Source organism: Taudactylus pleione, unplaced genomic scaffold (genome assembly GCF_031769625.1).
Source record: "Taudactylus pleione unplaced genomic scaffold, aTauple2 ptg000329l, whole genome shotgun sequence".
Lineage (NCBI taxonomy): Eukaryota > Metazoa > Chordata > Amphibia > Anura > Myobatrachidae > Taudactylus > Taudactylus pleione.
In genome coordinates this window covers 4,949,122-4,960,532 of record NW_028284730.1, presented here as the reverse complement: position 1 = coordinate 4,960,532, position 11,411 = coordinate 4,949,122, and the positions used below count along the sequence as shown (strand labels likewise).

General features: G+C 45.5%; 1 protein-coding gene across 2 annotated transcripts; it reads left to right on the top strand.

Annotated features, from left to right (window-relative positions):
* Positions 1 to 2,191: 2,191 nt before the first annotated feature.
* On the top strand, positions 2,192 to 9,265 carry UBE2D4 (ubiquitin conjugating enzyme E2 D4). Of its 2 annotated transcripts, none has more exons than XM_088443349.1 (7): positions 2,192 to 2,314; positions 3,150 to 3,213; positions 3,737 to 3,768; positions 5,246 to 5,323; positions 5,416 to 5,521; positions 5,913 to 6,006; positions 7,481 to 9,265. In XM_088443349.1, exons 1-7 carry the CDS (start codon positions 2,291 to 2,293, stop codon positions 7,524 to 7,526), a joined length of 444 nt encoding a protein of 147 aa, XP_088299475.1. In that variant the 5' UTR covers positions 2,192 to 2,290; the 3' UTR covers positions 7,527 to 9,265. The 2 variants fall into 2 exon arrangements, with proteins under 2 accessions (XP_088299475.1, XP_088299476.1); XM_088443350.1 differs by lacking the exon at positions 2,192 to 2,314 and adding an exon at positions 2,867 to 2,960.
* The last annotated feature ends 2,146 nt before the right edge of the window (positions 9,266 to 11,411 follow it).

Below are 11,411 nucleotides of genomic sequence, written 5' to 3'. Positions count from 1 at the left end.
ATCGTGGAGGAAGGCGCGACTCTGAAGGTGGACTTCTTGTTGTAAAGGTAAGTTCAACAGGGAGAGGGACAGGCTGAATTCAACACCGGGGTGGGGGGCAGGCTGTATTCATCAACAGGGGGGGGGGGGGGGGGGGGGGGGGGCTGGAGAGGCACAGGCTGCATTCAACAGGGGAGGAGAGAGACACATTGAAATTGCTGTCAATGTTAAATTAAATAAGCCCTACCCCGAAATAAGCCCTAGTGTGTTTTTTGGACCCAAAACAAAAATAAGACAGTGTCTTATTATCGGGGAAACACGGTAGTCATACCATACTATATTATCAGCTGGCAACTGTTTCAATAACACTGTTATATAATTATACAATGTTGCAAAGCATCTACACTAGCTTAATGGGTGCATTGAGGCATATTCAGTTGGGGGCGAGAATAGCAAAAATCCCACACGTGTGAGGTTGTTCCTGCAGGTGCGGGATTTTTGCTATTCAATTAGGTGCAGAGGGAGGTTTTGTTTTTCCTCGCATCTCCAGAGCAAGTCTGATTTTTCCTAAAATAATTCATTTTAGGATTAAATCAGCGGGACTTGCTTTGGGACCCCGGCGGCTCCTCCGCTGAGGACTAATTAAGCAATTGGAAGTTTCAAATTAGCTTAATTAGTCCTTACTCATTTTACAAAGCAGCGTCTTCTGCACAGGGGCATATTAAGGGAGGAGGGGGCCCTTGTGGATTCCCCGTACGGGGACCCCTCCTCTGTCCCCGGTGGCAGGCAGCCGACTGATGCGGCTTGCCAGCACCGCAGAATCAGTACTCTGGGCACTAGTGTACCCAGAGTCTACTGCGCATGCACAGATCGCCGGGGAACTGGCGTGGCTGGCATTTTCCTGGCGATTTCCTCACTGCACATGCGCAAAACACCGAAAAGATGGCTGCAGCTGCCATATTCCGGCGTTTTATGCAGCGCTGAGATACCCGACGCTGGACCTCAGAGAGTTAAGTTTTAGATAATATGGGTGCAGGGCGTGCAGGGTGCACTGCACTGCACTGCACACCCTGCACCCATTATAGATACACCCCTGCCTCTGCAGCAGCGGTGAGCATGTAGTGTGTGTATGAGTGTGTGACCCCCCCCCCAGTGTGAGTGTATGCCCCCCGTAATGGGCTCTGGGAGGCTCCGGGTGCTGGTAAGAGGCATCGGCCCCTGGAGCTTCCCAGCAGCCCCCTCCCCTCCGGGAGCCGCGGAGACCCCCGGAGATCCGCGGGCAGGTAAGTGTAATTTTTTTTAAAATTTACGCAGCGCAGGGGTTTCATTTCTGAAAACTTTGCGACCACTTTTTTTTATTGGATACCGTAGCTATCGGGAACGCGGATGCCCGCGGTAATCCAAAATTGGGCCCAATTGAATATGCCCCATTGTATCCTGTCTAAAGTGACATGCAGCTAGAAATATTCACAATATTACACACTTTTATTTATTGATCAGCTTATTGTTATCTCACCTCTATATTATGGTGCATACACACGGTCAGATTTTTTTTCAGATCTGAACGATAACGATTTAAGAAATCGTTCATATCTGAAGGAAAATCTGACATGTCTGAACGATGAACGATGCGCGTTCCCGATGGTCAGATAACGATATCTGACATCTGATGTGTTTGCAGTCAGATTTGGACGATTCCATTCATTTTAATGCAGTCAAAAATCGTTCATAGTTCAAATCGTTGGTCAAATCGTTCAATCGTTCATCTGACCGTGTGTATGCTCCATTAGTCATTGAGTTGCATAAATTATGTGCACTTTATTTCCTGTAAGAATATATCCTATATATACCTACCCTCCAACATGACCCCTTCCATCTGGTACAACACACTCTGCTCCTGGGCTTCCCACCTAATGTATGATTGCAGCCATCTGTGTTGAACTAGGTAATTGATGAGACAGGTGTTTTGACACAGGTGGATGCAATTATACATTAAGAGGGAAGTCCAGGAGCAGAGCATTTTGTACCTAATGGAAGGGGTCATGTTGGAGGGTCTGTATATATCCCTCGTCACTGATATAAATCCCCCTTGACGTTTTTACACATTGCTAGAAGAAAGGCGTGTGATGTAATGCGCATGCGCGGCAGCCATCTACTGCGCCTGCGTGCCGTTCTTACAGCGCAAACTACATTTCCCGGCATGCTCCGGTGTGGCGTGCGCTTGCGCACTGATCTGTGTGGGCGGAGCTCCGTGTCAGTGTCGGGCTCTTGCTGCCCCCAGCACAGCGCGCTCCGCCGGCTCTGGGACAACATGGCGCTGAAAAGGATTCAGAAGGTGAGAGCAGCGGGTCAGCCCGGGGAGGCCGCCCTATTCCCCGTGATACAGAGCCGCCCGGGTTCTCTCACCCTCCGTTCCCGTCTGCCCGGCGGGGCCGCCCCTGTTGGTTGGGGAGAGTGTGAGCGGCGCTGTGTTGGCGGGATGCCTGGGGGGGAGTGAGAGAGAGAGCCGAGGCCGGATCACAGGCTTTCGGCGGAGCCAAGGACAGCGCGGAACCGATGCCAGATAGTGATCCTGTGTGGCGGGGTCTGCGCATGCGCCGCCTATGTCACCACGGTCTCCCTCACCTCACCCCCGAGATGGCTCTGTCTGCGCATGCGCTGTACTTCTGGAAGGCGCTGGCGCTGCTACTGCGCATGCTCGTGAGGGGCGGCCGTGGCCATTGCGCTGCGCGCATGCGCGGGGGGTGACAGCTGCTCTCACACCTCCCCCTCCCCTTATTCTCACTTCTATCGTTTGCCAAATAGTGATCCTATAGGCCAGCTGCTGGGGACAGACCTTACATGGGAAGAGGGGACAGGGGGTGAGAAGGGGCAGCGGTCACAGACCTGTCTGTTGTAATATAAGCTATAATAGAACAGCAGGACCCCTGCACAGAAACTACCTGGCAACAGAACTTGCTCCCCTATAATCCAGTGATGAGGTGACATAGGATTTGTGTATCCCACTCTTTTCCTTTTACATGTCTCCCACCATGTTTTGTCACAGTGATTATAAGTGCAATGGAGTGTACAAACCCATAATATTGATACGAATGAAAATAAAAACCTGCAAACCTTTCTGCTGCTTTTACACCTCTCCTCTTCTCTCCTTGTAATCCCGATTTGTGCAGGAACTAATGGATTTGCAGAGGGATCCTCCAGCTCAGTGCTCTGCTGGCCCTGTGGGAGAGGATTGTACGTAATGTACTCAGCCATGTAGACATACGTCCCCCTTATAGTTACATCAATAGGTTAAAACTGTTTAATTAAGAAAACACTTAAGACTCGGGAAAAGGATAAGATTTAACAAAATTATTTTATTTTTTTTAAATTAGGTGTAGAACATTTATATTACAACCATCTTCTCCTCCTCTATTGCTGATGGTACATGTGCTTTACAAAGTGTACCTGAATTGTGCAGCTATAGGAAAGTACAGCATTGTGTAAAACCAGTGCTGTGATTTATAGTAGAGTCCTATGCATGCTATTGTATAGTTTGTTTGACAACACGGCGCTGTCCCTACAACAAAGTTGATAGAATTAACTTACTTGTAAATTCTAGTTTTCAGGTTCCTGCATTCTTGTTTTGCAGAATGTATTTATTATGTATTTATATCACTTTCACTAGTAAACTCCCCCCACCATATACATCTCACTGCCAGTAGTGCAGCTTACATTCCATTGAATATCCCCCAAGTTCTGTCTCTCTGTATTTCAGTGTTTCACTGGCAGGCGACTATCATGGGCCCTGTAAGTATCTTGTGTCACAATATCTGCATCGCTGATCTGTTTGGGTATGAACTAATCTTTGTCACGTCACATTCTTAGCCGGGTGCTCAGCACTTCTGCAAAATACTGGCAGCATTTTCTTACTGGAGTGCAATTAGACTAGCAAAGATCATCCTTAAATGCTATATGTGCGAACCACTTCATATGCTATAGAGTAGCTTGGACGTTGGTTAACTCGCTGTCTTAACAACCAGATACTAGGGGACCAGAGAGATGGCAGTATGTTGGGTGATTTATGTTCGTGCAGGTTCGGTCACTAGTGTTGACGGTAATCAGCAATATATGAGCGGACGCTGATGTAATTGGAATGAATGTCCTGGCTTTGTTAGTTACCTGGTATCGGAATCGCTGGTAATTAATGGGTAACAGTGATACATGTGGGCGGGATGACTGGGACAAAAGTCGCACAAGAATTAGGTGTTGTAACACTTTTTCCTATTTTATCAGCCCGTTATCTAAAATGGTTTTATAGAATAAAAGCCAACATTTGATAACTGGTTATAGTGCTCCTCTCCTCAGTACCAGTGGTTATGAATGTCCCCAGTCATAATAAGTGATGGGCACAAACTTATGAGAACTGTGTGTCAGTCCTCTCTGGTCAGGCACAGTGTTTGATTAACATACAGTATACTACATTGGTCTTCCACATCCAGTGTCACTTAATCGCCTCCCTTCCTGATAGTAGCTTGGAGATTCCCACCCAACTCATTGCTGTACTTAGTAGGGATCTGGCACACAGGATAGGTGCTACTTTGGGTCTGGAGGAACCAGGGCTCGGACCTCATGGCTACATGTGAGTGCTGAGACCCTGCTAAATGCAGGGAACAGGGTTACATCAGAGGACGTGCAGGGTAGGGAAGAAGTTTAGTAAAGTTCTTATTTAAAATACAAGATCCCTGTAGGTTTGGTAAGGAGACACCATTTAGTGTGGAGACAATGCGAGAGGATGTGCCCTGTGGTGTATATATACATATATTGTGTGTAGTAACTGTACATTAAGAAGTCGGGCTGCTGCTTCTATGGGTAGAAGACCTGAAGTGTGATGATGCTGGAGCAGACTGCTCGCACTGTAGATCACAGGTTTATTATTTGCTTTATTTGTCCTAGGGCACAAATCATGTTCTGGGATTAGCTTGTTTCACATTAAACTTGATCTACGTCATTTAATATATTATATAAAAATCTGCATTTTGTAGGTAATTATCCGCAATACTATTAAATTGTAATATATGTATAATGTTTTTAGGAGATTATGATGAAAGCTCTGCTGCAGAGCGTTAGATGTGGCTGGGACCGGTTTTACAGTAGTCTTTATAGGAAGTGATTAGGTTATACGCTGGTGTCTCTCTCTCCAAGACACTTCTGTATCTTCTGTTCCCCTTTCCCCCCTACGGATTGCTCCCCTCCCCCATTGCTGACCTGCTTCTCCATTTTTCAGAATGACAGCCCTTTCCAAGGTGGCGTTTTCTTCCTCACCATTCATTTCCCCACAGATTATCCCTTCAAACCCCCCAAGGTAAGGAGAGGCGAGGCAGCCATGACAGCACTGAGCGCATAGCCACCTTGCCTGGAATATTCTTATTAGTACTATTGTTTTTTCTCTTACAGGTGGCATTTACAACCAAAATCTATCACCCCAACATTAACAGTAATGGCAGCATTTGCCTGGACATCCTGCGAAGCCAGTGGTCACCGGCTCTTACTGTATCCAAGGGTGAGTCGCCCCTATTGTCACATTATGAAGTGGGGCTGTATATATTGCTGTACAATGCTGACGTGTAAACCATAAAGGGTCAGCTCTGAGGGTCCCTTTATTACATGTTAGTTGAAGACTCTTGTATGTTCATACATGTACAGTATGCAGCCATAGCATAGAGTAGGGGTATTCAACATGCGGCCCTTCTGCTGCTGTGATACCACACATCCCAGCATGCCCTTCCACAGTTTGAGTGTGCCCTAATAGTAAAATTGTGGTGGGGCATGCTGGGATTTGTAGTGGCACTGCAGCTGAAGGGCAGTGTGTTGAATACCCCTGGCATAGAGTTTTCCCATGTAAAAGACTGTTGTTTGCATACACAATAATAACCATTATTTTCCCCTTGCAGTTCTGCTGTCTATCTGCTCTCTCCTCTGTGACCCCAACCCAGACGATCCTTTGGTGCCAGAGATCGCCCACACATATAAGGCAGACCGGGAGAAGTATGTAGAACTTACCTATGTATTATATTTCATACCTGATGTAAGCTGTTTGGAGCCAGTTTGCGCCCCAGAGATGGCCTTTCTGCTGTCTAGGAGGGGGGTGGGCTTGGACGAAGCTCCGCAGCTTTGCTGTTATATCCTGAGGTATGTTCCTCAGGCATTTTATAAGGCAGAGCAGTTGGATCTCAGCCTAAGACAGGATTGCAAACCAGACCTATTGCTGATAAACCTGTGGTTCCCATGTCACCACCACTGACAGATAGGTCTGTACTAGAGGGGATCTAATGCAGAAACGTTTGTTCACTTTTATTTCTAATGCACCAAACTATACACAGTAACAGGGTGTCAGAGCATAGGTACATGACACAATGGCAGACCATGCCAAGCATTAATATCTCACCACTGACTGGGTAGTACAGGTCACAGTGGCAGGGTTAGGGCAGGAGAGCAGGAGCATACAGTTGGGAGTCGTAGAAATGGATTCAGTACTCAGTGAGTCAGTCCTGTGCCCAGTGTATGGGTGATAAACAGTCGCGGAAGGGGAAGGGGATAAGGGAGCGGAGCACTGGCGACATGTATGGTGCTAGGGAAGAACATAAGGGAGGAGGGCCCTGCCTATAACAGCTTCTCACTGTGCATTTGTTGGCACTTCTTATAGTTTAATGGGTAGAGTTTGTGAATAATTATGTCAGTGTCTGACGTGTATAAAGGAGACTGGCATTGCCAGTACTGGGTAGTCATGTCATGGTGCAGTGTGTGTATGGAGGAGACTGGCATTGCCAGTACTGGGTAGTCATGTCATGGTGCAGTGTGTGTATGGAGGAGACTGGCATTGCCAGTACTGGGTAATCATGTCATGGTGCAGTGTGTGTATGGGGGAGACTGGCATTGCCAGTACTGGGTAGTCATGTCATGGTGCAGTGTGTGTATGGGGGAGACTGGCATTGCCAGTACTGGGTAGTCATGTCATGGTGCAGTGTGTGTATGGGGGAGACTGGCATTGCCAGTACTGGGTAGTCATGTCATGGTGCAGTGTGTGTATGTGGGAGACTGGCATTGCCAGTACTGGGTAGTCATGTCATGGTGCAGTGTGTGTATGGAGGAGACTGGCATTGCCAGTACTGGGTAGTCATGTCATGGTGCAGTGTGTGTATGGGGGAGACTGGCATTGCCAGTACTGGGTAGTCATGTCATGGTGCAGTGTGTGTATGGGGGAGACTGGCATTGCCAGTACTGGGTAGTCATGTCATGGTGCAGTGTGTGTATGTGGGAGAGTGGTATTCAGCCCCAGTAGTGGCAATGTCCTGGTGGCAGTCAGACTGCCTGACGTGGAAGAACACACACTGAACATGTTACATCTTGCCTACATTAATGGATTATGCTTTTCTGTGTTTTTTCTTTTTTAAGGTTTGTCTATGTTTGTGGGGTATCTTTTTGGGTTTAAATGTGACTATTTCCCTTTCCCCATTTGCAGGTATAACAGACTAGCACGAGAATGGACACAGAAATATGCAATGTAACACACTCTAATAGCACAGCCAGACTGACAGACTGGAGAGGGCAGAGACCCTCCCACTTCTCTTGTTTATCTTCTTGTGCCAACATCCCTGCAATGTTTTTATACTATACCGACCAACCAAAAATAACCCAGCAACTCCAAGGATGCCCCTTTTCCCCTCCACATTTGCGCAACTTGGCTGAGGAAGAGGGTTACTCGTTCTCACTCCAGAATCTGCTGCTGTTAGGACACTCTCCTGCCTATTCTACTCGTATGCCTGGCTCCAATAGGCTGAGCCCCTCTCCCCTCTGCATTGAAACCTCCCCTCCCTGAGATCTGCTTTTCGAGATGCTCATATATCACCTTACCCTCTTCTTTAAATAACTCAGGACATAGATGTTTGTTTGGGAAGGGTCCCAGGATCCTCCTCTTCTGTAGCCCTCCCTTTCCCAGACCAGAGTAGCATGGCTGGTAGCTGCTGTCTTCATGGAAATGGGAGGAAGATCAGGTGTCATCTGAGTTTCCCGGCCATTCACTTGCCATGAAGTTGTCGCTCTTGTCCTATGTCTATACTGAGCAGAGGAGCCAAGATGTATATGGAAGAACAGTTTGCAATGGCTACACTCCCTGAAAGTCTGTCTGCCGTACAATCTTTATAGTCAGAATTGGGAGAACGGACTCCTGGAACCCTATCCTGTTTTTAATGAATGAGAAAGCCCTATGCTTATTACACCAATAATGATTCATGGTACCTTTTGGGGTGTGCTTCTACAACAAAATGGTGGTACGCTGTATTTTCCTAGCATCTGTTTACTTGGATAAGATTGTGTCATTAACACTCATCTGTGTTACTTTTATCATCACACTAACTCATATCATTGTGTGCTTTAGGATATACTTAACTATTTGTGTTTAGCAGGTCTCACCCCCCCCCCCCCACCCAAAATGCTAGCCCTTTTGTAAATGAACAGGTCTTGCAGCATCCATTTCCCTCACTCTCTGTTGGAGCAGAAGCTTGCAAGCCGATCTGTCAGTCCAGTGTTTAAGGTGTACCCGTCACTTACACATGGTTGGCTCGGCCATTTTGTCGGCTGTTCGGTTCAGTAGGGGCTTGTGCCGTCGTTGTGTCTGCTGCCTCAGTGATGTCATGCATTCTCTTGAATATTGGTTCAGCTAACAAGATGGCTGCCTCCACGGTGTACACTTTAAATGCGCGAGTGCCAGACGTGCCGTGCAACACGTGACAGGCAGGGGAATGTTTTTTTTTTTTCAGCACTGTGAATTTAGCTTTGCTCCAGTCTACCTCACTGAATTCTGGGACAAAATGTCCCCCCTCCCCTCCCTCCCCACTTAAATGAATGGTAGCTGACTCTACAATGTTTGCACCGAAGATCAAAATGCTGTACAGCATACAGGGGTCCTCTCCTCTGTATCATACAAGCATAGTGAAGAGTCTGAACTTGTACGGTCATTAATACATACAGCTAATCATGAACATGATGCGCTGTATAATTGCAGAGTATCTCGAATATTAATATGACATTGTTTTGCATTGCTGAGTATCTACTAAAAACTTGCACTGTGTATTGATGCTGAGTATCTGTATACAATGTTTATGAATGTGCTGCACTGAATTATGTTACTGAGACTCGGTAGCTGCTTTCTTGGGCTCCAGGGCCCCATATGCAATAGGCTGCGATTTGCTGGTCCTGGCGTGATTTCAGCGAAATGGCCGCTAGATTTAAAGAGGCAATTCATCTTAAAGCAAAACCAGGTTGTTTGTGCTTCAAAACGAATTGCTGCTTTAAATCTAGCGGCCATCTCACCTAAATCACCCGGGGACCAGCAAATCACAGCCTATTACATATGGGCCCGGGTCTGCATTGGAAATTTACTACTAGTTTAATAATGACAAGTGAACATGAGAGTTGCTGAGTAACCAGCCAGTGTTCACGGATGGGGAAACAAAATGGGGCTGCTCTGAAACTGTTTGCGCTCAGGAAAGAGGATTAAAAGTGTTTTGTGTGCTATGCTCAGTCCAGGTCTATCTTCCTCTATTACTCGCAGCTCTCCACCTGTGCTTATTGGGGGAACAGTGCCTAAGATGGTGCATAACACTGATCCTTATACTCTCTCTTGGGTGAACTGGTTTCCAGGTTTTTGGATTATTACATTGTGTCCCATAGTTAAAGCAAAAATTTCAAAAAAAAATAAGGCCCGGTCTCCATGTCGCATACAAACAGTGGTGGCAGCCATTTTGTCAGCTCGGCCAATGTTGATGAGAATGACACCTCTATCGATTCACTTGCAACCAGTACCTCATGAATATTGGTCAGGCATCATGAATATTAGTCAAGAAGTGCCTCCATGATGTCACTGGTTTCCAGTGAATGAATAGACTCTTAATATTAGGTGAGCCCACAAATTGGCAATCTCCGCGGTGTGTATCTGCTTCATCCATATTTACAGGAGACACTGGTCTTGCCCACTTTCGTGATATTACTTATTTTAAAAAATTTATTTGAAAATAAAATCAGCAATGGCAGAACATACCTAGAAATAGGGGTCACTTCACGTAACTAACTTATTTATTCATGATTATGTTTATATTTAAAACAAAAAAAAGTCGTATTTTTTCCCCATAAACAGGATTCTGCATTAAATGTTTCTCATCTTCTCTCGTCTCTGCAGCTTAATATAGACACCCTAGGGCTATTTTATCAATGGTTTATCGGGTGATTATTACTACAAAATAAAATAAAAAAAAAACAGTGCCAGAATATTATATATCATTTTTAATAGAGTGTTGGCTGATTGAGCAATACCTGTACCTGCAACGTAAACTGACTTTTAAAATGCAGTTTTAGGGATTAATGGCCCCTATGACAACCACTGTTGCTTATTCACAGGCCAGGAAGCGCCAACCTATCCAGCAAACTGTACTGAGCAACTCTTCCTTGTTAGGCTTTAACATCACTGTGCTGTGAATAGACAAAAGTGGTTAATTTTATGGTGCCAACAATGCAGACCCAGATAACGTACGTCCTGGTTTACAGACCATTTACATTCTACAGGCAGGGATTTCCCATTGATATAGAACATTAACCTTTCATGTAATGTTGGACAGCATGACTATGGAATATATTAATAGAACGGTTCATGAAATATTTATCCCCTTTATATTTGCAGCGCTGTGGGGGCGTGGTCTACGGCTGGCGAATGCCGATCTGTATTTATAATGGACATATATTGCATTGCATTAGTGTTTGTTGATCAGAAACAGACTGCTCTGTAGAATAATATGGAGTTTAAAGAAACAAACTTGACAGGGACGTCTTGGGTTTATAAAGGGCGATTTAGTTTGCGTGTGAACATGTGGTGGTTAATTTTCATGCAAATTGCTAACAAGGGGTTTCCATCAATCATTAAAACCACAAGCAGCTTTGCTGGGAAATGACTACTTTTCGCACCCAACATCTAAGTCAAATTACCAGTGTATCAATGTATTTTATAAACCTATTTATGGCCTCGGAAGGTAATCTATCTTGAGATGTAACGTTCTTCAGTACTAGGTGCTGTAATATATTTTCCTTAACATCACTGTAATACAGCGAGAGCTGGCTGTGACCTGTATTGGTGTAATACAATCCTCAGTCCCTTACAAGCTGCACTTCAGCTTTTAGCCAGACTCTCACAGTACAGCTAGAGTGTCACGTTACCTAACCGTGTGCTATACAATAGAAAATGTATATATTTTGAAAGGTTCGGTTTTACTTTTGGATAAATGTTTAAAGAGCAGCGTCATGAACCAGTATTCTTAATGGTTTCTATAGGAGTTGCAGTGCCATCTAGTGGTCACCCAGTGGAGCTGCAGCTATAAAAATTAAAGTGTGTAGATACTTTTTTA